The sequence below is a fragment of the Magallana gigas genome, chromosome 3, assembly GCF_963853765.1.
Source record: "Magallana gigas chromosome 3, xbMagGiga1.1, whole genome shotgun sequence".
NCBI lineage: Eukaryota > Metazoa > Mollusca > Bivalvia > Ostreida > Ostreidae > Magallana > Magallana gigas.
In genome coordinates, this window is record NC_088855.1 from 58,127,942 (window position 1) to 58,152,505 (window position 24,564).

The 24,564-nt window shown below is 35.8% G+C and overlaps 6 protein-coding genes and 1 long non-coding RNA gene across 9 annotated transcripts; 4 read left to right on the forward strand and 3 right to left on the reverse strand.

The window, feature by feature from the left end:
- The first annotated feature begins 45 nt into the window (after positions 1-45).
- LOC105325744 (programmed cell death protein 5) lies at positions 46-2,456 on the forward strand. Its single transcript, XM_034483261.2, has 5 exons — positions 46-202; positions 397-511; positions 1,322-1,413; positions 1,829-1,900; positions 2,095-2,456. The coding sequence occupies exons 1-5, from the start codon at positions 137-139 to the stop codon at positions 2,131-2,133; spliced, it is 384 nt and encodes a 127-aa protein (XP_034339152.1). The 5' UTR covers positions 46-136; the 3' UTR covers positions 2,134-2,456.
- Positions 2,457-3,518: 1,062 nt separating this feature from the next.
- LOC105325794 (uncharacterized) lies at positions 3,519-6,088 on the reverse strand. The gene is made up of 2 exons (XR_004604371.2): positions 5,930-6,088; positions 3,519-3,936 (listed from the first exon to the last, which is right to left on the reverse strand). It is a non-coding gene; the product is annotated as an uncharacterized lncRNA (long non-coding RNA).
- Positions 6,089-6,092: 4 nt separating this feature from the next.
- On the forward strand, positions 6,093-11,829 carry LOC105321142 (centrosomal protein of 290 kDa). Of its 3 annotated transcripts, none has more exons than XM_034483266.2 (7): positions 6,093-6,230; positions 8,459-8,598; positions 8,945-9,046; positions 9,374-9,464; positions 9,833-9,968; positions 10,174-10,268; positions 11,209-11,829. In XM_034483266.2, exons 1-7 carry the CDS (start codon positions 6,105-6,107, stop codon positions 11,356-11,358), a joined length of 840 nt encoding a protein of 279 aa, XP_034339157.2. In that variant the 5' UTR covers positions 6,093-6,104; the 3' UTR covers positions 11,359-11,829. The 3 variants fall into 3 exon arrangements, with proteins under 3 accessions (XP_034339157.2, XP_034339158.1, XP_034339159.1); XM_034483267.2 differs by lacking the exon at positions 6,093-6,230 and adding an exon at positions 7,007-7,167; XM_034483268.2 differs by lacking the exon at positions 6,093-6,230 and adding an exon at positions 7,203-7,229.
- A 204-nt stretch (positions 11,830-12,033) lies between these two features.
- Positions 12,034-13,759, reverse strand: LOC105321143 (solute carrier family 52, riboflavin transporter, member 3-B). Its single transcript, XM_011419364.4, has 2 exons — positions 12,468-13,759; positions 12,034-12,308 (listed from the first exon to the last, which is right to left on the reverse strand). Exons 1-2 carry the CDS (start codon positions 13,632-13,634, stop codon positions 12,111-12,113), a joined length of 1,365 nt encoding a protein of 454 aa, XP_011417666.3. The 5' UTR covers positions 13,635-13,759; the 3' UTR covers positions 12,034-12,110.
- Positions 13,760-14,790: 1,031 nt separating this feature from the next.
- LOC117693103 (uncharacterized) lies at positions 14,791-16,591 on the forward strand. The gene is made up of 2 exons (XM_034483262.2): positions 14,791-15,827; positions 15,973-16,591. Exons 1-2 carry the CDS (start codon positions 15,011-15,013, stop codon positions 16,548-16,550), a joined length of 1,395 nt encoding a protein of 464 aa, XP_034339153.2. The 5' UTR covers positions 14,791-15,010; the 3' UTR covers positions 16,551-16,591.
- Positions 16,592-17,251: 660 nt separating this feature from the next.
- On the forward strand, positions 17,252-18,898 carry LOC105321145 (testis-specific serine/threonine-protein kinase 4). Its single transcript, XM_011419366.4, has 2 exons — positions 17,252-17,416; positions 17,832-18,898. Exons 1-2 carry the CDS (start codon positions 17,318-17,320, stop codon positions 18,708-18,710), a joined length of 978 nt encoding a protein of 325 aa, XP_011417668.3. The 5' UTR covers positions 17,252-17,317; the 3' UTR covers positions 18,711-18,898.
- Positions 18,893-24,267, reverse strand: LOC105321146 (homocysteine-responsive endoplasmic reticulum-resident ubiquitin-like domain member 2 protein). Its single transcript, XM_011419367.4, has 9 exons — positions 24,073-24,267; positions 23,769-23,910; positions 23,077-23,154; positions 22,897-22,980; positions 22,647-22,807; positions 21,923-22,072; positions 21,541-21,834; positions 21,075-21,213; positions 18,893-20,179 (listed from the first exon to the last, which is right to left on the reverse strand). The coding sequence occupies exons 2-9, from the start codon at positions 23,904-23,906 to the stop codon at positions 19,997-19,999; spliced, it is 1,227 nt and encodes a 408-aa protein (XP_011417669.3). The 5' UTR covers positions 23,907-23,910; positions 24,073-24,267; the 3' UTR covers positions 18,893-19,996.
- Positions 24,268-24,564: the final 297 nt, after the last annotated feature.

A 24,564-nucleotide genomic window follows, 5' to 3' on the forward strand; every position in this document is an offset into this window, starting at 1 on the left:
AGTTTAATTTTCTAATAATTTTGATGAATTGCTAAAATACAATTTTTAAAAAAATATTTTCCTTTGAAATTGGTTTGTAATATTTACCCGGAATATAAAACTCCTAGCAACGTGGGTTTTTGATTGAAATTTCAACATGGCGGACGATGAGTTAGAAGCACTGAGAGCTCAAAGAATGGCTCAACTGCAGTCCCAATATGGGGTAAAATGTCATAATATTTAATGTTAAATATGTAGAATACATAGGGTCTTACTTACATCGTATACATAGTTTTAATGTTCTGTTTTAATTATTATCAGTAATACCATACACCAATTGACCAAGTACGTGCATGTAAGAGAACAGGTATGGTCAACCGATGTGGTGCATGAGTGTATGTACCACATATTTTGTAGGGTGGCGGGGCTGGAAGGCCGAGTCAGGAAGAACAAGAAGAGAAGGCCAGACAGATGACTGAGATGAAGAACTCCATTCTGAGTCAGGTCTTGGACCAACAAGCCAGAGCAAGACGTAGGGGTTTATGTGCTTGTTTATCAAAAACTCTCTATAAATCCTCAGTTAAATTTGTCCACTGGTATTAAGCCAATATGCATACCATTTGGTACGCTTATCATAAGATGATGCCAAGCTCTGCAGTTTCGTAAATTTACATTGCTCTAGTTATTTATTCATGCCTACAAAAAGATATACATTCCATAAAACAAATAAGAATGTCTGGATATGCATACCATCTGTATGATACCACTTATATAGAAATTGAATTGTTTTTCTAAGGAGAACTACATACATGTATGCTATGCTCTTTCCTGTGGATTTTAGTTCATCATTTTGGCATTATATAACTTAAGTTATTGCAATAATAAAATTCAGAATGTTCAATTTCAATATGCTGAAGTTTTAACATGCCCAGTCAGTTGTTCAATGTTCATACAAACAAATTTGTATGCCCACAACAAAAAATATGCATCTTAGAAGGTCAGGCAGACAGCTATTTCAAACACTGCTGTAAATGAATTATGTTATGCATGTTTGATATTTGGCAGATATTGTTTTATTTTATTAACGAAGTAAGCATAGTAAGGCATGATTTAGCACTTATTTGGATCAATATTTTTCATACATTTATATGTATGACAATTAAAAACCTCTTGATTAATCATGTGTCATTTGTTTCACAGAATAAGCTAAATAGAATATATGGCCAAAATAATGTGAGCTACTGAGACCCTGTCTTTACTGATATTTATAAACCTGGTGGCTTTTTAGATCATTCTAGTTGCATTGTCATGAATTATATTGTGATAAATTTCTAATTTGCAGTTAACACAATAGCTGTAGCTAAGCCAGAAAAAGCTAAAATGGTGGAGAACATGCTCTGTCAAATGGCTCAATCAGGACAAATCCAGAACAAGGTAATTTGATTTTAAAAATACTGGAATGGAATGGAATCATTAGAATTCGTGGTGGCTCAATTTTCATGGTATTCGTGGGTAGCCCTCGCCCACAAATTTACATCCTCAACGAAAACCAATTATAAAAGGTTTGGTTTACCTACTGAAACTGAAAACTGACTCATCAATGAAATTGGATCCCCACGATCAAACAAAAAACCCACAATCCACGAAAATTGGCCCCCACGAAATTAAATGATTCCACAGTAGATGGGCATCAGATCACATATATTTTACAGTGTACATACTTTACCCATGTAGACAGTATAGTAGGTGCCAATGAGTACCAATACTTCAGACTATACTCTTGTGTTAGAAGAAAAAGTAGATGTGTACAATGTGGACTTTACAGTTGTGTTGTTTTCTTCATCTGTAGATTGGAGAACAACAGCTGAAAAGTTTGTTGGAGAGAGTGTCTGAGCAGACGGCAAAGAAAACCACAGTAAAGGTCAGCCCAAAGGAAGCCTAGCGTTTATATCTCAGAAAAGAAATAGCATATATGCATTATTTTAAAAAATTTGTTTTCACCATTTAAGAGAAAGGAGTATAAAAGATTTTTAAAAATGGTCATTGCTTTAAAAAATTGATAAGTAAATCAAATGAAATAATATATTACAATTTTTGTACTTTGAACTTTGACAGTTCAAGAGAAGAGGACTGGATGATTCAGATGAAGACTAAAGTAAATGGATGTGAATGTGTGAATCTGTTGGCTGTTGTGGACATTTATAACAGCAGTAATGCTACTACCGACTGACCAATCAGTGGGCTATAACTTTGTACCGGTATATTGTGTGCTTGTTAATCTACTGTCTGTGGGGTTATCCTGACAAAACATTTTATGAACTGAAATAATGATCCTGATCCTAGGAATTTCCCTACCTGCTTCTCCATACCAAAGCTAGGAGGACCTTTTGGAGCATCCCGCTGAGAGCTAGAGTGGTTCTTTTTATTATTTTAATAAATATGATGTTCTTATTATCAGAATTAAATTATTTATTATTTGTCTTGTTTTGAATTTTACACTTTTTTACTAACAATAATGTTGAAAATAGCAAATTTATTCTTCCTAGCAGTTATTTCCATGGAAAGAAAAATAATTGCTGTCCATTGGAACAATCATCTTGCCACTGATTTATTAAACCATAGTGTGGTAGAATCAGGTATTTGGCATTCCTAGTATACTTTGATGATACAAAATGTATTGTTGGCAGACGTGTGGAGTATCAGTCTTAATATTCTGATATTAAAGGCCAGGCAAAAACTGACTGAGGTGGAATGTGAGAAAACAATGCTACAGGTGATTACTGTAGAAGCAGAAATTTTCGTTGATGATTTAATTTTGTTACTTTCGTTGGCAGTATAAATCAATGAAATTAAATCCATGATGAATTTTTAACCAAAGTATTAATGAATACAAAGATATTATGATACCTATGACAAAATTAATGCCAACGGAATTTTTTTTTAGTTCAAAAGCATTTTGAACCAACGAAAATATGTGCTTCTACAGTATTATCGATGACTTTACACAAGAGAAGTTGGTTCAAAGCAATTTCACAGATTGTTTGAATGTAGGTCTAGTAAACATCGTTTTACACAGGAAAAAATGTATGAAGGCTTATATAAATTAACTGTTATATCTAGGGATTAAATTGTAATAGATTTTTGAAACTTGAGTTTAAATAAATTTTAGCTTGCCCAAGGTGAACTAAAGCAAGCTTTTTTATCACTACAAAATTGTTTAAGATAGAGCCAAGGACATCATTTAAAATGAAATGGTTTAAGTAATATGTGGTATTAATTACTGTGCAGGGGTAATAAACAGAGCTGATCTAAGAAGAGAGGAGTTTTGGGATTAAAAAGACGAGTACCTTCTTATCCAGATTCTATTTTGTCTGTTTAAAATTATGGGACCATCCTTAGCCGGATAAGAGAAATCAGTCGTTCATCATCTTCGTAAATATTTGGTTCCAAAAATGTTTTTGTTAATGCTTTTAATGAGTCTAGGTGTGCATTATTTCATATATCCCCTTCCCTATACACTGCTTTGTGACAAGTAAAACTAAGACGTTACTTTATATTTATTTTACCGATACAACTTCACATTCATAATTTTGTTATTGTTACATTATATGGCAATAGTTTCTTTTTATCTGGGTTTTTTGTTGCCAGCACTATGATTTTTTTCCCCATATTTCGTAAGCGTTTTATGAAGCTGTACTGAATTCGACATGTGCAACGTTTGATATCCACTGCGATATATTCTTGAATTTTTAATCCATAAGCACTTCGTTGAGATCCCATAATTAATGTTGCATTTCTGTTTATTTTTAACCACATCCCCAGCCATGATCTCCCATCTCCATATTTTGATCCTGTAATCCATAATATTTCTGTGCTGTTTTGCGCATCTAATTGTCTAACAGCTTCCTGTTGCCATTTCCTTAATGGTGCATCTTTGAATAACTTCTCTGCATATTCCTGAAACAGAAATACATGTAAGTTATTTACAATTTCAGATATTAGACCTCTAAAGGGGCATGGTCACGATTTTGGTTAAATTTTATTTTTCTGTTTTTATTAATATTTACAATGCCTTAGGAGTGCATTTCTGATGATCAAATGAAATTTGGGTGCCAGTCAATGAGTTTTAAGCAATATACAGGGCTCACAATTCTTTATCATGTCAACAAGGCTCGTGCCCTGTTTTTGTTTACATAGGTTCAATATACCAGGAAAAAATCTTTTTCAAGCTGATTTGTCTATATTCTTATCTATTTTAAGCATAAATAAACAGTTCCTAATGATTAACACATTCATTTTAGGTCTAAATCTGGAATTTTCATTTCAACATTCAAAATGTAAACAAAAGCTTTGTTTACATAGCAAGGAATTGTAAGCTCTGTAACTTGCTTATAACTCAACAAATGACGTACACTCAAAGTTTGGTTGCTTATTATAAATGCCTTACTGAAGCATTGTAAACATTAAAATTGAAAAAAAAAATTGACCAAAATCGTGACCATGCCCCTTTTATGATGTTGTATTTTCAGTAAGTACTTGTGGTGCCAATTGACTTGTTGCTATAGATTAATTACTGAAGTATTATAATACCGGTAATCTGACATCAGGAGTTTGAAGAGCTGAAAAATTAAAACTCTATTGATAAAAAATTATTTGGCTCCATTGTTGATACAACTTCAGACTCCTGATGATTATATATACTACAATAAAAAAAATTAATACTCCCTAGTAGAATAAAAAAAAACAACATATATTTTAGCTTTATTAATGATTAAACTTCATACTGATGGCCCTAGGATTAAAAAGCTGTGCATGTAGAAGACTAGAAGTTAGAACTTGAATACAGTTCATTAAAGGGGCATGGTCACGGTTAAATTGGTTGAAATATTTATTTTAATGTTTACAATGCTTCAGTAAGGCATTTTTAATAGGCAATTTACCAAAATTTGAGTGTCATTGTTGAGTTAAAAGCGAGTTACAGAGCTTACAACTCTTCCCTATGTAAACATTGTTTTTGTTTACATTTTGATTGTTGAAGAGAAATATAATTTAATTCCAGTTTTAGACCTAAAATGAATGTGGTAAACATTAGGAACTGTTTATTTTTGCTTAAAATGAATTTAAGCAGATAGACAAATCAGCTTGTAAAAGATTTTTTACTAATATATTGAACCTATGTAAACAAAACAAGGCACGAGCTTAATTGTTTACATGACGAAGAATTGTGAACCCTGTATCTTGCACGTAATTCATCGACTGGCACCCAAATTTTATTTGATCATTAGAAATGCATTCCTAAGGCATTGTAAATATTAAAAACAGATTATATTTCATTCAAGAAGTAACTGTGTGGTCATGAATCAATTGCCCCAAAACTTCTAGAACTCTAAGTGCAAATTAAGTCTCTGAAAGAGACACAAATTGATGAGGAATCTTTACATGCATAATTGTTTACAGAACAGTTCAAAGTTGAAAACTATTACTGCACTAAAGTGCGACGTTTACACAGTTACATGCTGAAAAAATAGACATTTAAGAAAAATGTATGACAAAATAGCTAAATCAAGCTATTATGAATACAATGTAGCTTAATTTATAAAGCTATATATAGAGATTGTGCTGGACCTGTATAACACACATCAATATTATAATGGTGCACGTCTGAATGCAGAGCCTAGGTGGGTACGACCAGTATTTACTATACGTACTGTGTTACCAGCTCCAATATATATACTCTTTTAATAACATTCGATAAATCTTTTATTATACACCTGTCCAGACATCTGGACAAACGTATCTGAAACTAACTCTGTACTTTTGAATAGTTATTATCATTATGTTCTATAATCACTAAATTACTATAAATCAAGATATATGTGAGCTCCCTTAAAAAATTTCACCGGATCAATATTAAACTTATCCGATAATTAACTGGTGGTATTTTACTAACCTGTCCTTCTCGCTCTTGCCTTTTTCGTTCTTCATATCTTCGATTCTTATAAAAATATTTCTCCATCTGTCCAGAGTTGATCTAACACAATTACGTCTACGTATTATGTAATCTCCAAATTTCCCGCGCGAACAGATGGCGCTCATGCAAAAGTCGTAGCATGCGCGGATCTTGAATGATGTCCTGGCCAACATGGCCACCCCTTCCTGGAATGAAATTTGCAAAGCTAGCTATTGAACTTTATAAACTGTTTGTTGGATACCCCTTATGCACTCACAGGAAATATCTATTGGATATATATGTGACTATTTATTTAATTATATTCATTCATTTATTATATTTTTTGTGATTGTTGGAAAACTCAATCTTAATTCTTGAGCGCTTGTGTCTTGTCGATCCTTCAACAGCGTATCATATAATATGATAATAGTATGCTATATACTAGTGTGAACTTTTATTACAGAAACAGGACCCTGTGCGCCATATATAAGTCTCTAAAAATTCTGGATCCGCCTATAAAAGTCAAACGAAATAATTATCTTCACTGTTCAACAGCTGTTCAAGGATCGACAAGATGATACGTAGCCCACAAGCGCGGAAAATAACACTTTTGCTTTTTTTAATATACTTTGTCCGATTTTTTTGAAAACTGAACCTCTGGTGGCTTTATAAATTGCTCTTGTCGCATTGTCATGAACTGCAGCTAGGGGCAAAATATTTGTAAGCAGGGGGTCTGCAGTCTATACGCTGGGCACATTTTCTAATATTACAGTGGCAGAAATTTTAAAATAGTAGCCTATATGCTTACAATGTATTGAATGTATTAGATTTAATACTTCAATCATGAATTTCATAGGCGTCGGATCCGGGGGGGGGGGGGGGGCTAGGGGGGGCTTACCCCCCCCCCCCCCACTTTTTTTTTTACAAAGTTATACCTAACCATTAGAAACATAGCATGATAGAGGGTTCAGCCCCCCACTTTTTCTCGCAGGAAAGATTATTTGTAAGCACGTGCATGCATTGCTTCAATGTGTAAAGTATGGCGATCTTTTTCCGGATTGTAGTCCGATGAATTTTGGTTTTTACAATAAACGGAAGTTTACAGTTGCGAAGCGAAGTGGAAGTCGGAAATCTTTCAGTTTTACAGTTCTCTTTATCATAAATTTAAAACACACGATACTTGAGAATGGCTTAACTTCACAGTCATGTCTTTTCCAGATATTCATTCTTGCATACAGGTAATATCGGTTTAGAGGATGCAAAGTTTTCATTTCACAGGGGTAACAACATGAACAAGGAGGTTAGAATGAATAATCTTACCGTGACCAGGCTATGCTCAGGACGAGGTCACAGTAAGAATTCGTCCCATATACTTGCAATCTAGCAGCCGCGAAGCGGATAAGCTTTGCGTCGATTTTAAGTCTGTTAAAAATAATCTGCTGGGGAAAAACACATTTGTATACATTTAAAATACAGACCTTTTTGAACATGCATATGTAGTTTAGTCCACAAAATATCCATTTAATGAGTCGTACCAAGGCATTTTGTGAATGTCTCGGATTTTATCATTAACATGGCGAGCATAAACAGCGAATTTTCAAATGTGATGTTAAGTTTCAAAAACAGTTAATGTGGTAATATGGAATTTAATATAAAAGAGCAAAATTGAAGGTATTTGTGACCAATCATATGAAAATTTAGGTGAGATACGGAGCAATATAATTTTTTTATTTGCTACGAAGCGAGTATATGGGACGAATTCTATCGTTAAACGGGGCCCGTAGGTTGACATCTGTCATTTTAACGATAGAACATTCTATCTACAAGGAGGTATTCTCTTGAGAGGTGGACAGGCATAGTCTACATATGGTGGCATATCTCTACCCCTTGTGTGCAAGTTATTTTTCGATCAAATATGTCGACATGCAAGATAAATATGTTGACATGCAAGATAATTATGTCAAAATGCAACAATCATGTTGACATGCAAGAAAACTGCACTCGGATAAGAATTATACAAAATCTCAAATATCGCCCACGTGACATCCAAGATGCTACCTTTTTATGTCGACATGCAACTTATTTATGTCGACATGCAATTTATTCATATCAACATGCAACTTACTTATGTTTACATGTGAGATGAATATGTTGAAATGCAAATTATTAGTTGAATGTCAACATAATTAAGTTGCATGTTGACATAAATATGTTGCATGTTGACACCAATAGGTAGCGTATCTAGCATTTTGGATGTCACATGTTGGCAATATTTGAGATTTTTTATAACTCTTCTTTGATTGCAGTTTTCTTTCATGTCAACATAGTTATGTTGCATGTTGACATAACTATCTTGCATGTCAACATATTTATCTTGCATGTTGACATAATTATTAGAAAATTAAATTGCACAGAAGGGGCAGAGATATGCCACCATACCTACATATCATGATATGCCTGTCCACTTCTCTAAAGAGAATAACAGACTGTTTTAATGATTAAACAACTCTTTAATTTAAAATTTTGTAGTTAACTGCAGAAAATGAAAAGCTGAAAAAGAAGTGCTGGAAGTTGAAAGTTGAGAGAGATGACCTACAGACAGAGCTGTCAACAATAAAACAGAAACTGCAGAGAGAGGAGCTGCTGAAGAACTACGTCACAACTAGAGAGTGAGGGCTACTCCTTAATTATCAAATATCATTAGATCTGTATTTCTAATTTTTAGGTTTTTTGTCGACTGTTGAACTAAGAAGTTATTTAATTCAAAATTCACAAGAAGTACATTATTGTACCGATCATGACGCACGTCAAGTATCAAGCTGTGCTGAAATTCTTCTATATTTGCTGAAGTATAATGCACCATGTTTTTGTTGATGGTGCAAACCAGAATGTAGCAGTCACTAAACCTTAAGCCAGACCAACCATAATGTCGCAGTCATATACAGGTAAAATCTTTAAAAGATCTGTGGGCATGCATGATTTACATCATTTATTTATATATGAAATGGTTTTTAGGTCATCAACTCAAACTGAGGGCATTAAAACATGGCAGCCAATGATAGCTGTGAAAAAGAAAGAGGAGCCTTCGTTCAAAGCTGATGCAGAACAGACAAACAAGTATGGACAAGAACAAACTACGGGTAATGGGGGGCATGCATGATCGCAATTAGAGCTGAAATTTATAATGTTTACAATGATATTTCTAATGGTCAACCCAAACTTGAATGTTTGAATGTTGGTTGCATGTACATACAAGGAATGTACCATTTAAAAACATTATTAAAGAAAGCAAATGTCAAAATGACAAGAATTAAATGTTTATAATATGTTGTTAAAAGATACTCAATCTAAGTTTTAATACCTGTCAATTTAGTGGCATTTAATTCAATTGAATGCTGTTTTAGTGCTTTGCCTCTCAATTTTAACTGAATAATTTCTTTACAGACTGTTGTCTCTGCACAATCAGATGATGAGGCGATACGAAAAGGAAGTGAAGATGAACATGATGCATGTAGAAACCATCACAGATTTGAATGTGAGTGTAGAATGTCAGAAAAGTAATCAGTTGTTATAACTCAGACTCTGAAGATTTACTAATTGAACAAATTTATGTCATCAGTAAAAAATTTAAAATTAAAAGGAAATCTTATGTTAAGAATAAACACTGAAAAAATAAGATAACTATGATTTAGAGTAATAGTAATAGTCAAGAAAGCCTTAGATAAAAAAAATTTCCTGAGTACCTGTACAGGAACATGTTGAATGTACATGTCCCGGTAAGTTAACACAAGGGTAGTGATTTAAACTATGGAGAAATACATTTGTTATTGTTATCTCAGTCTGTCGATCTAGAGAACACAATATGTAGGTTATTCAATAGGTTATAATACATGTATGTTTTAGATTAGAATATCAGATTTGGAGCGACTCCTAAAGGAAGAAAAGAACTCGCGGATGTCTCTTGAGCGTCAGTCTATGAACCATCAGCCAGTGAGGAGGCCTGCAGAGCGACCGGTGTCCACAGACGACCCCAAAACAGGTCAGGGCCACTCAAACGGGGGACAGGGGATTCATATAATTAATCATGAAATATAAAATCATACAAATGTTTTGGTCATAGTGTGCAATATTTTGAGAGAACCCTTCAGTTCTGAAACCCATATGTATGAAAGTCCTGGAGATGAATGTTGTCTCTATATAAAATCCATATTGTGAATTAAGTTTAAATTCATCTTATTCTGTAGGAATGAAGTGGAAATATGAGAAAGTAGTCAAAGAGTGTGAAAAAATGAAGAAAGAAAACGAAAAACTGAAGACCGAGCTGAAGGGTTTGGACTTTGTAAGTACATGTATAATAAACTGGTAATTAAATGTATACGTATAATACATGTACAAAAAAATGGTAATTAAATGTATATGTATAATACATGTACATATACAATAAACTGGTAATTAAATGTATATGTATAATACATGTACAATAAACTGGTAATTAAATATATACATATAATACATGTACAATAAACTGGTAATTTAATGTATACGTATAATACATGTACATTTAAGTTAATAACAAAATAATAAAGTGTCATAGTCAATGCAAAGACATCTACCAAGTATGGTCCTCTCTGTTTCCTACGGAAACTTATAGTTAATTTATAGCTGTATAGAAACAGCCGTACTGAAATCTACACACTCTGTTTATCGATTGGTCGAAACCTTCAGCGACCTAAGAAAAACCATTGACTACACCAAATAATCATGATGATGTCAGTCAAATTCCATAAGAGACGATCTGGCTGGGTTTTTTTATCTAACGTACTTATGTACATTAACAGTAATTTAGTTAAATTAACTTACTTTTAACAATCAATTTATTAATTTGTGAAAAGATGTAAATATAAACAATAAAATGCTTTCTTTGATGATTCATGCGCATTTTAAAGGTAGCAATCATTGCAGAAAAAAAGCATTTTTTCTACAATGTTGCCACCTTCATATACCGCATGAATCACCAAAGAAAGCATTTTATTGTTTAAGTAAACTATGTAAGTATACAACATATATTTTATACTAGGTTATTTTTACCCCTGTGTTTTATTGCCCACTCACACTTGCAATTATAATGTCAAATGGGCCAGAGTGGGAGAGTAAAAAATTCAGCATAATATATACTTACAAATTGAATATATATATATATACTTATATGATATAATTAAGCAAATGCTGGATGTGTTAAAATATGTTGTCATATCAGGTTTTACATATCTATTTTCCAGGGTTTCTTTGAAGAGATAGAGGATCTGAAATTTGGATTGAAACAGGCAACAAAACTGAACAAGGAATATGAAAAGACATTAAGGAAACTTTGCATCCAGTTTGGAGTTCCTTATCCACATCCAGAAAACTGCCTGAAAAAACTAACGTGACAGTGACAGAGTCTGGAGCAGTGTGATAGAGGGAGTCTAGAGACAAGGAATACAGTGTGATAGAGGGAGTCTAGAGACAAGGAATAAATCAATTCATCGGATTGCTTCACTCCACAATAGTCTTTCAATTCATTCAGTGGATACACTGAGAACTCAGCTGGGTTTTGAAGAATGTCTGCTTTCAACAGACACAGAGAAAACAGCTTACAGAAATAGGGATTTATCCTGTAATGTTTATTGTGTAATATGTAGAAAAATGTATGTACATGTATGTACCACATTATTGATTGTAGTAATTGTGTTACAGTACACTCATGTATGGTAACCTTATATGGTAAACTTCTTTGATAACCTTTTATGTGCATTTGCAATGTGAATTTGTGTTGAATACACAAAAATATACAGTAATAGAAAGATTCCTTCAGATCATAGCACATAGTTAGGTAAGTGAATAAAAAGTAAAAGAGTTCATTCCCTTACTTATGTTTTTGTTTGTAGTTTTTTGTACTATAGAAAGTTTGACAAATGTAAAAGAAAGGCCTCCATTGATTTGTAATAGTTTCATTTTCTGAGGAAATTTTTCTCTACTTGTACAAACTGAACCTTTCAAGCTGAAGCAGAGTGATTTCTTTAGTTGTAATTAATAATGAATGTTTTCTGAATTTATCCAATATTGTACATGTTCAGCCATCTGATACACCTAATTATTGTTCAAACAACCCATTATTGAACGGTAAATGTCCATGCAGTAGTTAGCATTGTTGAGGTGCACTTTCAAACACCGCCACCACGTTGACTAGGATGTAGGCGAGCACAGAGCCGAGACACGCCCCCAGCTGTGTGGCACCACCCAGATAAAACAGCGCGTGCCTGCCGACCAGGCGGAACAGGACGGCAACGCACACCTTGGTGTAGACGAACAGGGTTGTCTTCCCCACATAAGACACTACCTGTGAAAGGATGCAGAAAAATGAGGATGTAGTTACTAATTGTCTACCTACAAAAAGCTATTTAATGTACCTAGCGTTTCCTTTTCATATTATTTAGTATTACTGGATTGATGCTAATATAATATTCTTCTTGCTGTAAAGTGGTAATTTTGTACATACCATCAAGAACGACCCCCCTGTAGACCCAACGAAAGGGGGGTCAGGACTCATTCCCGCCAACACCAAGAGATACAAAGAGAATGCCGTGCCCAATATCGTAGTCCCCATCAGGACTCTGAAAGATTTGGCGGGAAGAAAAAATGCGACAAGACACGCCAATGGATTGGCTATATTGTCGAGGATGGCAGACAAATGGAACGCTTTACTTCCATACGGTAGCGAGGAATAAGTATTGATAGAGGGTAATAATCCGTTTGCAAGGAAACTGACCCAACATATTACAACCAACCAAATAGCCTGAGTCGCATTTGTCATCACTTGATCCCGTTTTTCCACAAGCACTGTATGTATTGAGTCTGGTTGGTTGTCTGAAATGTCTTTTTGCTGCATTTGGCAAGGCATTATGTTAGAAAAAGAAGAAGACTTTGTTGTGTGTCCTGAGCTTGGTAAATGTTCCTTTTTGCAGATTGGAGCGTATTTGAGTAATGTGAAAGAAATCCCGCATATCAGCATCATGGCTGCTAAAGCCAGGAAGAAGTCTCGAACCGGAAAGTTAGGGGGATTTGACACCTTGGCTAAGTGATAGCTGGTTATATTAGTTGTTGTATTTAATGTCGACGTATTTCTGCATTCCGTCTGTCCGACGCCTTGACCCAGTGCAAGCATGCCGGGTACAAGAGCACTTAACCCTTCCCCTATATACAGACCTGTCATGTAATTTGGCTTCAACAAAGACATGAATGGTAGAAAGATGACCGTGGAGGTACAATCACAGAGACTCATCAAAAAGACGAATATAAACAGCGCTACACTATGTTCGTCCCCTCCCACTAATGATGTCGTCTGCCACAAGAAAGCTGACATCACACAGGAAGTGACACCCACTATGATGATGGCGTAAGTGACGGCGGTTTCTTTGAGCCATCTTGGTCGAACTTTGTTGAGCACTAGCACAAACACTGGACCGATGTTGGATAACTGTCCAATCAGAGATAAATAGGAGGAGAGCTTCCATTGTTCTGGAACAAAAGGCACGATAGTTGGTAGTTCCACCCATACTCCATTAATTGTGAGCCACGAACCAAGTCCAAACAGAATTGTCAGAGAAAATACGGGTAAACTTACGTCCACAGACTTAAAAAACGAGATCAATTTGTTGACCGCCATTACTTGTTTTGTAAGCTTTGTTTTGTAAACTTGTACGATAACACAAGTGTTGAATCGACTTTGTTTAAATTAGATAGGACATTCACACTGATGGCGTGCCCAGACTTAAAGCTGTTACATCATGATACCGGAATCTGAACGTGTAGAACCCTCGAGACATTACACTCATGCAAAATTATCAAGAATTATCATACTAACATTATTATGTTAATTCTACATAGCACATCACGTGATTACTCAAGGTAGGAAGATACCTTTTTTAGCTATACAATATATTGTTTCCGTATTTTGAGAAACCGTATCGTGGTTTATAAAGCGAGAAGTGTCCCAAGTTATAAATCTATTGTTAGAATTCAAGACTGAATGCAATAGTTCACTTAGAAGGGGCGCATTTAGTTTTAAATATTTTATGCATCTTATTTTTTTTAGCTTAAAAGTAGAAAATAAGATCAAAACAAATGAATTTAATCAGCCACGATTTACGAGTTCAGTTTTGATAAATGATCTTAAAAAATCATATTGCAATAATCATATTGCAACATTTCACACAGTGGTTGCGTATTCATGCGCGGATCTAGAGGGGGGGTCGGGGGGGTCCCGACCCCCCCTGGAAAATGAAAATTTATTAAATTTACATAGTAAAATTATCGCGAAAATATGCCTCGGACCCCCCCTGGCAAACACAATTATCCTTCGGACCCCCCCTGGAAAAATTTTCTGGATCCGCGCATGCGTATTAGTTTTGGTGTGTTAAGTGATCTAAAAAAAACATTTAATACAAATACATTTTGTAAGTACTATACTTGTATATACAAGTGCGTTTGTTTGATCGCATTGTGAAGTCGTCTTTTCTCATTATATCATCTCTAAATTTTCGTATTTTGAACATACGTTTTTTTTGTTTATAATTTAAGAAAAGAAGTTCATTACACTTTCTAAGATAATGACAAAATTGTGAAAATAGATTTAATTTATGTTGTAAATTCACGAATACAAATGTATATCTATTTAAAAAAATAAACATTTTCTTCTGTGGTGAACTGTTGGAAGGAATATGCCAGCACAGAGAGCAATGCAGTTCATGGTTCCATAAACATGCACTGGATACTGTTGTTTCATTTTCATGTTTAAACTTTGCTTTATAGGTTTTATTTAATGTTTTAAAATTGTAAACTTTGAAATGGAAGTAAATACACTTGTGTATAGATAAAAACGCAAGTAGTAATTGTAAAAAGATAAATGAAGTGGGCGATAAATTGGTATGCGAACAATATTGCAACATATAAATTCGGCCAAACCCCATTTCTTATCTATGTCGCATGCATGTGATAAATAACGAGACATAGTCTTTGACCCATGGGATATCAAAACTTCTAATGGCGTCCTTTCTCCTTGTTTTTCTTGCCATTCTAGCCCAATATGGAGTTGTATGTGATTTCCATGGCAACAAAAGATTTATTTTCAATCCTACTCCTGCCACCCAGACCTCTCCCGACCCAGCGTTCACGGCGGTGGAGCTCCAGTATCTCCGTGAGGAAGTTCACCGTCTGGGTGACACAAACATACACCTGTCGGTACAGAACTCCATGCTGACCTCACAGGTACAGAGTCAAACCGCTCAAATACAAATTCTGAAGACTAATTTAACCAACTTGGAGAACTTACGAATTCACGAAAATGGTGTCTTTGTCGATAAAATAAACAAGATGGACGCTATGGTAAACGATTCCAAAGCTTTGGTTGCTGGTTTGACAAGGAATGTTAGTAGTTGTTTGCTTAACAACAATCAACTGGAAGAAGCCTTAATCAGGACCAATAATAAAACCAGCCTCCTCGAGAAAAAGCTGAACGATTCGCTAGTCATACAAAATATGGCTGTTCAGACGGCCGTAGAACAATGTCGTCAGAATGAATCTGCGCTGACTCAACATCTTCAGGTCAACATCTCAAGCTTACAGCTGAACTGTTCTCATCAACTCCTGCTGTTAACGGACAACGTTCATCAGCTTCAGACCGAGACAAATTCTCTCATGGCTAACTGGACGTCATGCGTCAACCTTAACTTTCAACTCCAGTCAACGATAAATGCCTCGCAAAACAGAAACCAAGTGTTGGATCAAAAGCTACATGACCTCAGAATTGAAAGAGACAACCTCAGCTTGGCTCTGCTGCAATGCCATGGGCCGAGGCGAGGTTTGTCTTGTTTATTCTTTTCGTATAAAATTAGAATACTTGTTTACATATAATAAGCTAGAGAAGCAAAAATCAAGTTTTTTTCAATCACATCATAAATGGACCTTTGAAAATTGACATTTATAACATGATATGTTTTTGGTAGACTGTGGACTAGACTTGGTTTTCCTGGTGGATGAATCGGGAAGCGTGGGCCAGGATAATTTTGACATTTTGAAAGATTTCATGAACAGGATTATCCAACATCTTAACATAGGACCACGTGACAATCAGGTGGGGATAGCGACTTACGCGAGCACCGCCCAGAGGGAGTTTGACCTCGATTCCTACTCCACCAAAACGTCCCTTATTCACGCTGTACGAAACATTTCCTATAACCATTCGGGCTTGTCATTCGTGTCACGTGGTCTTAGACTGGTAGCAAATCATTTTTTCAATGGGACCCACGGGGATCGGGCCAATCACCCCAATGTTCTCATTATTCTAACAGACGGAGACCCACTGGATCCCTCTCGTGCAAAACTCGAAGCCTCATCCCTGGAAAGCCGAGGGGTCGAAATTTTTGTGGTTGGAATCTCGCGAGATGGCACCAATCGGAATTTGATTGACTTGGCCACTGATTCTAGTCACATCTTGCCTTTCTTAGACTTTGGAGACCTTGACGGACCAGCATTTGCCCAGGAATCCATACACAAACTGATGGCGGCGTGCCAAACTGTATAGTGTATACTTCATTGTATTGGTATAAATTGCTGAATGCTTTTTATATATTGTTTGATCAAGTCATTTACTATTAGATTGGCATTAAAGAGTTCCCATGTATTGATTCAGGTCAACTGTGAAGTTTCTCTGCCTTTATATATAGAGCGAGTTCGATCACAAACTACCATGACTACGGTCGCCGTAGTTCGACTAAAATGAGATCGAACTCACTTTAGTCCGACTAAAATGGAACCGTGGTCCAACCAACGGAGAGTCTCTGGTCTGTCGCTGGTCAGGTAATTTAAAGATGGCGGCGGAAAGCGAAACCTCCAAACTTTGCTTATTTAAATGAGCACAACATGCAATGTGTTAAATTTTAGCTCACACACATGTGATCATATTATGATTTAATGTGTTTACAAGGTATTTTCCTTCTTTTTTCATGAACAATAAAATTATTTAACAAGACATCGACCAATGTGCGTTCGAACACAGACATGCGCACCAAAAGTTTTCCTTACTACCGTGGTTGAACTCTAGTTAATGATCGAACTCGCCCATTAAAAAGTTTGCTTTTAAATTGGTAAAAATGTTTAATATACTGTAATAATTTTGGCTGACAAAAATTGTGTAAAACTCATCAAAATATAAGGTTTCTGAAGGTAATGACGTCAATCAAATTTGATTGATTGTGACGTAACACACTAGAAAGCTGTAGTTTATTGTGACGTCATAGTATCACCAATATCGTAAGACCGTAATGGTGTAAACAAACAGAGCGTACAGAGATGGTAAATGAAGGCGATAAAGAGGAAACGGGGTCGCAGGGAAACGACGACACTGCCTCAATAACCACCGCCAAATGCAAAGCGGGCAAACGGTTCCAGGTAAACAAGCTCACATAGTCAAGTCTGTCCATTATATTAAAAAAGATAGGGTTCTTTTAGCATCGCTGGTTATTGTTGTAAATAAAATTCCCTTTTTTAATGTAATTAATTCAAACTTGTATTCAATGTGCTAAAAGATTTTATTTTTTGCTCAAGTTACATTTTTTATTGATTATTTTAACGTACTAATTGCATATGGTATTTTATACGTTGATATACCAAAGATATAATAGGCTTGTACACGATCTATGATCTAAACTGTGTACATAACGCATTAGTTAGCTGCAGACTGTAGCGTAGGTTAAGGGTCTGTTTTAGAACTTGTACCTAATCCCACAGCATCGAAAAGATAATGTTGATATATTTATACCAAACAATGTCTGAAATAGCTGAGATTTCTCTTTTTTTTCTTCAGATTTTAGAAAGTCAGGGCTTCATTGTGGGGAAAACACTGGGCCAGGGTTCTTACGCGTGTGTGCGGTCGGCTTATGACGTGAATCGAAAACATAAAGTAGCCATAAAAATTATTTCAAAACGAAAGGCGCCTGACGATTTTCTACAAAAGTTTTTGCCGCGAGAGATTGAAGTGATCAAAATTCTTAAACACCCGTGCCTCGTCTCGTTTTACCAAGTCATTGAGACTACCACTCGCTTCTTTTTGGTCATGGAATTGGGACATATAGATCTTTTGGATTATATCAGAACCAAGAAGAATATTCCGGAGCAGCAGTGCGGGACTTGGTTCCGGCAGTTCCATGAAGGGATGTCCTATATGCACTCCAAGGGCGTGGTCCACCGCGACCTCAAGTGTGAAAACGTCCTTCTGGATAAGCACTACCACCTGAAGGTCACAGACTTCGGATTTGCCAAGAGGATTCCAAAAGTCAAAAACGGCGAGTTTAAGCCAAGTGAAACTTATTGCGGTAGTTATGCGTATGCGCCGCCAGAAATCCTAAAGGGAACCCCATATGATCCGTTCTTCGCCGACGTGTGGAGTATGGGCGTGGTGCTCTTCACCATGCTGTACGGAAGACTCCCGTTCGACGATTCCAACCACAAGAAGTTGCTGAAACAAGTTCAACAGAAGGTGGTGTTTCCCGCCAAACCCGAGGTGTCCGAGGAGTGCCGAATCCTTATCGTCAAAATGCTATCCAAAATGCCCGAACGAGTGCCTCTCTCCAACATCAAGTTCGATCCATGGTTCAAGAAATTTAGCACCGAGGAAGAGAGACCGGCTACAGCAGGAGGGGCCACGGCGGGGGAGGGGACGGGCCAAAATGTGGAGGCGTCCTAAGGGCATGGTCTGCCTCAAAACGCTATGCACACACACAGTTTCCATATCATGCTCATTATTTACTAAATTATTTTAAATTTTCATCGGCAAAAACTGTTTTAAAGTCTTACTTTATTGATACTCTTATTTAAAAGTCTTACTTCTACTGTTATTTTTATATGTATAAAAAAAATAACAATTGATTTAAATTGTGTTTTGTGATAGTTTATTTGACCATACAAGCGAATTGCGCCCAGGCTATAACCACTTTGTTAACAAGACACATTATAAAACAAACAAGAGCGGGTCACTCGACACCCACAGTATACAGGATTTCAAATAAATCACAAACAGACTTTTGTTGATACGTCTGTGCCTGACCTATATTATGTCAAAGTGAGACTACGTTCATTATGTATATTCAAACTACTAGTTGTAAACCTTTGAGAGTATGGGAGGAGCACAATTTAAAGACATTTTGTTTTAAAATAAGAGATGAACACCTACTCAAGATTATCAGGCATATAAAATTCTCACAAGACACCATTCCTCTCTCTCTCTCTCTCTCTCTCTCTCTCTCTCCATCAATGGTAGAGTTTAGAGTATTTAGCACCAGTTAACTATATACAGAGCTTCTATGTACACATGAGTGTGACTGTACAGGGATGCTGGTATTTACATTATGTACAAATAATCTGATTATATAACATACATGTTAATTACACACAATGAATAATACAATGTAAAGCATTTTTAATGTTAAAACCTGTAAACTCAGAGACCGCTGTGATGAAATCTGCAAGTATAGACTGATTTTTGACACATTTTCCTGTTCAACTACAAGAAGTAATCCATTACCCAGACTTCACAGTAGCCATACATAAAGTGAAAAGTTTGTATACATAGTTATCTCCAGATTATCAGAAAAGCATATTGTTTGAAGAAATAAATATCACATGTAAAATATAGACATACATGTATATAATAAAAAAGCAACATGAACATATCAATACGGCAGTCACAACAAAACAAAAACATTAGTGAAAATGTTAATATAATCATCACAGTTTAGTGGATTTCAAGACAAAATAAAACAATTTCAACCAATAATAGATTTGCTTTCCCCACTTTGTAGAATAACACCAGAAAACAAGGAAAAAACATTAAAGATGAGCTCTAATACACAATGCTGATTGCGTGTTGTTTGTTGACGATTTCCATCACAAAATGAGGTCCAACTACATGTAATACATTTTATCAGTGAATCTATATATGACTGGATTTCTTCATTTATTTGGCAAAGGACTTCAATTCGCATTCACTGGGGCTGGAGGCTCAGGTATCAATGAGGTAAAAAATGTAGTCAGAAAACTCCAGGCAAGGGTCAGACCCCTGGGGGGTGGGGGTTCCACAGCCTCAGGAGCAGTACCCTCTGTTGGGGGGTCCAAAGTCTCTGGGGAGGCACCTTCTGTTTGTGTTGTGTCATTGGCCTACAAAACCAGAAAGTTAGTCACCATGTCATCAGTAGTAAATTCCATGAAGAATTTAATGGTATTAATTGTTTTCACAGAATTTGCGTATAAATAAGGTAAATTAGTCGAAAACTAGCGCACGTTTTTCTGCGCAATAAATATACAATTTTTTCAATGGGTGGCCCTGTAGCTCTCCGGTCTGTCAATATTTTTTTTCCCAGAGAGCTACAGTTCTGCAGCTACTTGGTGACTACTCTTTACTTGGTGACTACTCTTTACTTGGTGACTACTCTTTACATGGTGACTACTCTTTACTTGTGTGCTTTAATACATATTTTGATTTGAATCTAAGATATAATAAAATATCTAAATGTGATTTGATAGAGATAATAAAGTGCTACAATTTGTGAATCAAGAAATTTTGAACAAAAAAGTGTTGGCCATCTATACATGCATTTGAAAATAATGAAACTGGCAATATCAATTTTGATAGATACGTGTAGTTGATTCACATACAAGATCTGAAGACAATTAAACAACATACAGCAAGGCATAGAACTATTTATTTATCTAGAAGTAAATCCTAAATTTTGGATCCAATATCTGATCTAGTTTTTCAAAACTACAATTTACCACCTGTATAACTTTCTATACAATAATTTCAGAGAAGAGATTTGATGGACTACTGTAACAGTCAATCAATTTCAAATTCAACACATGTAAATAACTCTATTCTTAATATCATTATCATCCCTTCGTCTATCAATTTTAGTTGTAACTTATCGAACACAATATTCTCATCTTTGGACAATTAAGCTGCACCAAACAAAGAGAAGAAATGTCAGTAGAAGGCACCAGTAGTTTGCATGGATTGACATGATGCAAATACAGGGAGCAGACTTTTGGGTTTTACCTGGGCGCGCTCTGTATTTTCCTCTGTCCCAGGGTCCTGGGGCGCTGCTTCTGGCTGCTGTGGCTGTTCCTGTCCCTCGTTGACCTCATTTTCTGCCTCAGGATTCCTTCGACGAACAGCGAACCAACCGGTCTGATATCTACAGTAAACACAAGAATGTTTTAACTACACAATACATGTTTTGTCCCCTAAAAAAATAAATCAAGGGTTCTTTTTCAAAGAAAGGTCTGTTTATTCTTTAGAAATCCCCAAATAACGTTTGTGTCATGGAAAGAAATAAGTTGCACTTTTAAATTTATGAAAACATATGTTGATATATTCTCAAGTTAAAAACTACAAATTCTACATCTACATGTGTATTTTACTTTGAAGCTTTTTACACTGGCATTTCTGACCTAAATAACAATTATTCAAGCGATACTTGTAGCATTATCAAATTATTTAAGAATGTATCAAATAAACTTACAAATAAACGAAGAAAAAGAAGGCAGCGACAGCCAGAAATCTGGTGAAGTTGGAATAGAAGTAGACAATGCTGATTAGGACCATAAAGCGACTGAAGGTGTAGACATAGTCCAGCCAGTCCCGCTGTCCAAACTCATCATCATCGTCGTCATCCATCCCACCCTGGGCATTCATCACTGGGTTAGCGTTGTCCGGCCTCGCAGCGGGGGCTTCCTGGACATTCTCCACAGGAACCTGGTTCTCTGCCTCAGGGGCAACAGTGGCCATCAGGGGCTGGTATGTCCCTGTTTGATAGCTGTAAGTAGGTCAACAAAGTCTCATTTAGGGAATCATTCAAGCTGATAAAAGCAAACGTTTTCTGGTACAAGACTACATGTACTAACTATTGCATGTAGTGGGTTGCCATCTGGTAGTAGTAATTCTGCATCATCATCATGTACTGTTCATGGGTCAAGGCCATTCCTGGGTTGTTGGGCATTGTCATGACCGGAGACTGTAGAGGGGAGGTTGTGCTGCTGGGGCTGGTAACAAAGCTGGAACATAAATGCTCAGAATTACTCACACAAAAATATATCTGGAGTTGAAATTTTTATTTGGATTATAATGCATGCAAAACCTTTTACTAAAAGACAATAAGCTTATTCAAAAAGTGTTTCTCTAGTACACAATTAATTTCCAAAATCCATATACAAAGCATAATACAACCAAGAGTACAACTGTGGTAACTAAATGTTTATTTAGAGATTCCTAATACTATGTTTTGTCAAACTATGATAAATGATGATTGTATCATCATGATTTATTGATTTAAAAAATCCATCTACTGACTCAAAGATTCTGAGTACCATACTGGCAGGGAATCTGTTTACTAAATAAATTTCAGAAAGATTTTGAAATTATGTTTTTTTCTTTTAAATTGCACTTCTTTTTGCCCTTTTTAAAAAAAATTCTAGTGCTTATGCAAGAAAATCTTATCATGAAGGTTTATAACTAAAAGCGTTGACTTCAGAAAGTAATGATAAGAAAAAAGTGATGGGGAATCAGAAATCTTGCCTTGAAGGCTTGGATCAGCTGTAAGTGAGTGTAAGTTACAGAGTCTTAGCTTACCTGGCCATAGTGACAGGTAGGCTGCTGGGACTATGAGGAATGCGATGGCGGAGTCCCTCTGTACTGTGTGCGCTGTGCGTGGCTTGTGTGCTGGTTGTGCTGTGCGTGCTGCTGTTTGTTGAGCATGAAGAGGATGTGTTGCTAGCTGCTGCTGCTCTTTCCTTAAGAATAATTCAGAAAAGATTATAAATACAAATATTTCTCTTCATCAAGTTAACAAAATCAACACCAATTTCTGACTGTAACTTACTTTAGCCTTTTGAGATTCATTATAAGAATGGTCAACACATGGAGAACACACTAAGTGGACTGTATGATGAACTTTTTCTTCATTCTAGTAAAGAAAAAAGAAGTATATATAAAGGTAAAGATAAAAACACATTAATAATAAATTGTTAATGGTTAAAGATAAAAGACAATATATCCGCACCTGAATAATAATTTCTTTTAATGTCATTTCATCAGCTAATAGTTTTCCAGAATATATAAGTCTTTGTTGTGTTTCTTTCTGGAAAGAAAAGGAAATATAGGTCAGTTGCTAGTGATATAAATGTTTCAATAGCTTGAAAAGAGTGATAAGTAATTTCATTGATCAGAATGTGGCTCTTTGTTGTATGAAAATGAACAATAGAAATGATTTTAAATGATAGGTCATTAGGTGATACTCCGTATAGTATGTATAAGCTTAATACTGCCACAATTCTAATTTCACTAGCGAATTGTTTTTAACCCTATGCTTATTTAGTACAGTTTTGGTTCTTATATTTACTGAAGGGTTTTAGCTGAAGCCTAGGGCATTAGCTAAGGTCATTCCCACCCCCATCCCCAGCTTTATTATAGATCACACTGATATACATGTACTTTCGCAAAGTTTCAGTAGGTAGATAACTAATTGATGTACATAAAACAATTGACGTTACATCATCTTTCATCAAACTTTGTCATTTTACCCTGCAAAAGAGCAGTACCGCAGTTACCATGAAGGGATTTATATCTAAATCTTGTCTATATGATGACATTAATAACACCACAGAATACAAAAATAGGGTATAAACAGTATTTCAAGGAACGTCTGAATCATTTTGAAGCCCATGATCACTGAAGATACCTTTGGGTACTTACTGGGTTACTGGGGTACACATCCTCTAGGTGCTTCTTTAATTTCTTCACAGTCCAGCCTAACATGCATTCGACCGTGTGATCTTCTATTCTTTGATTTGGAGCTCGAATTACCAGCGTTACAGAAGCATTTATATCCATTTTCCTTAAATTATAACGTAATTTTACATGTAAACAATGTAACCCTGAAATCAATATCAGTAAATAGTGCTTTGTCAACAAGAGAGTGGTCCTGTTAATGCCATAGGTGAGAAAAAAATGAATTAACCAAATTCTAATGACAAAATCATAACTCGTCATACTTTACCTGTTTCGTTATCTAAAGATTAAAGTTCTCGTTATGCGCGTTACGATAAATTTAGCTGAGAAATGTCGAGTTGAGGTTATGACGTCACCAAAAACAAAGTTGGCGTTTTCTGATTGGCTAACGCACGAATACCCAGAGATCATGCAGATAGTGCACTTGTTTATTCACAGTGTTTCGTATGCTCCCAAAATAAGTGTCGGGCTTTCAATTTTTTATTACTTACGATATTGCTTTGCTTATGTCTACAAACCATGAAAACTTGAAAGTTCATGCATGACAATCGAAAGCGGTTGACATGGCATTTCGTACCCAATATAATTAGCCCCACGGGTTAACATCCCGAAATACCTCTAATCGGAGTGAATTCTCTCTCTTCTCCCTCTCTCTCTCTCTCTCTCTCTCTCTCTCTCTCTTTTTCTCTCTCTCTCTCTCGCGAAAGTTGTTTTTGTCTATGATAAGCCCCACAGGCCTTGACGGTCACCTGAATACCAT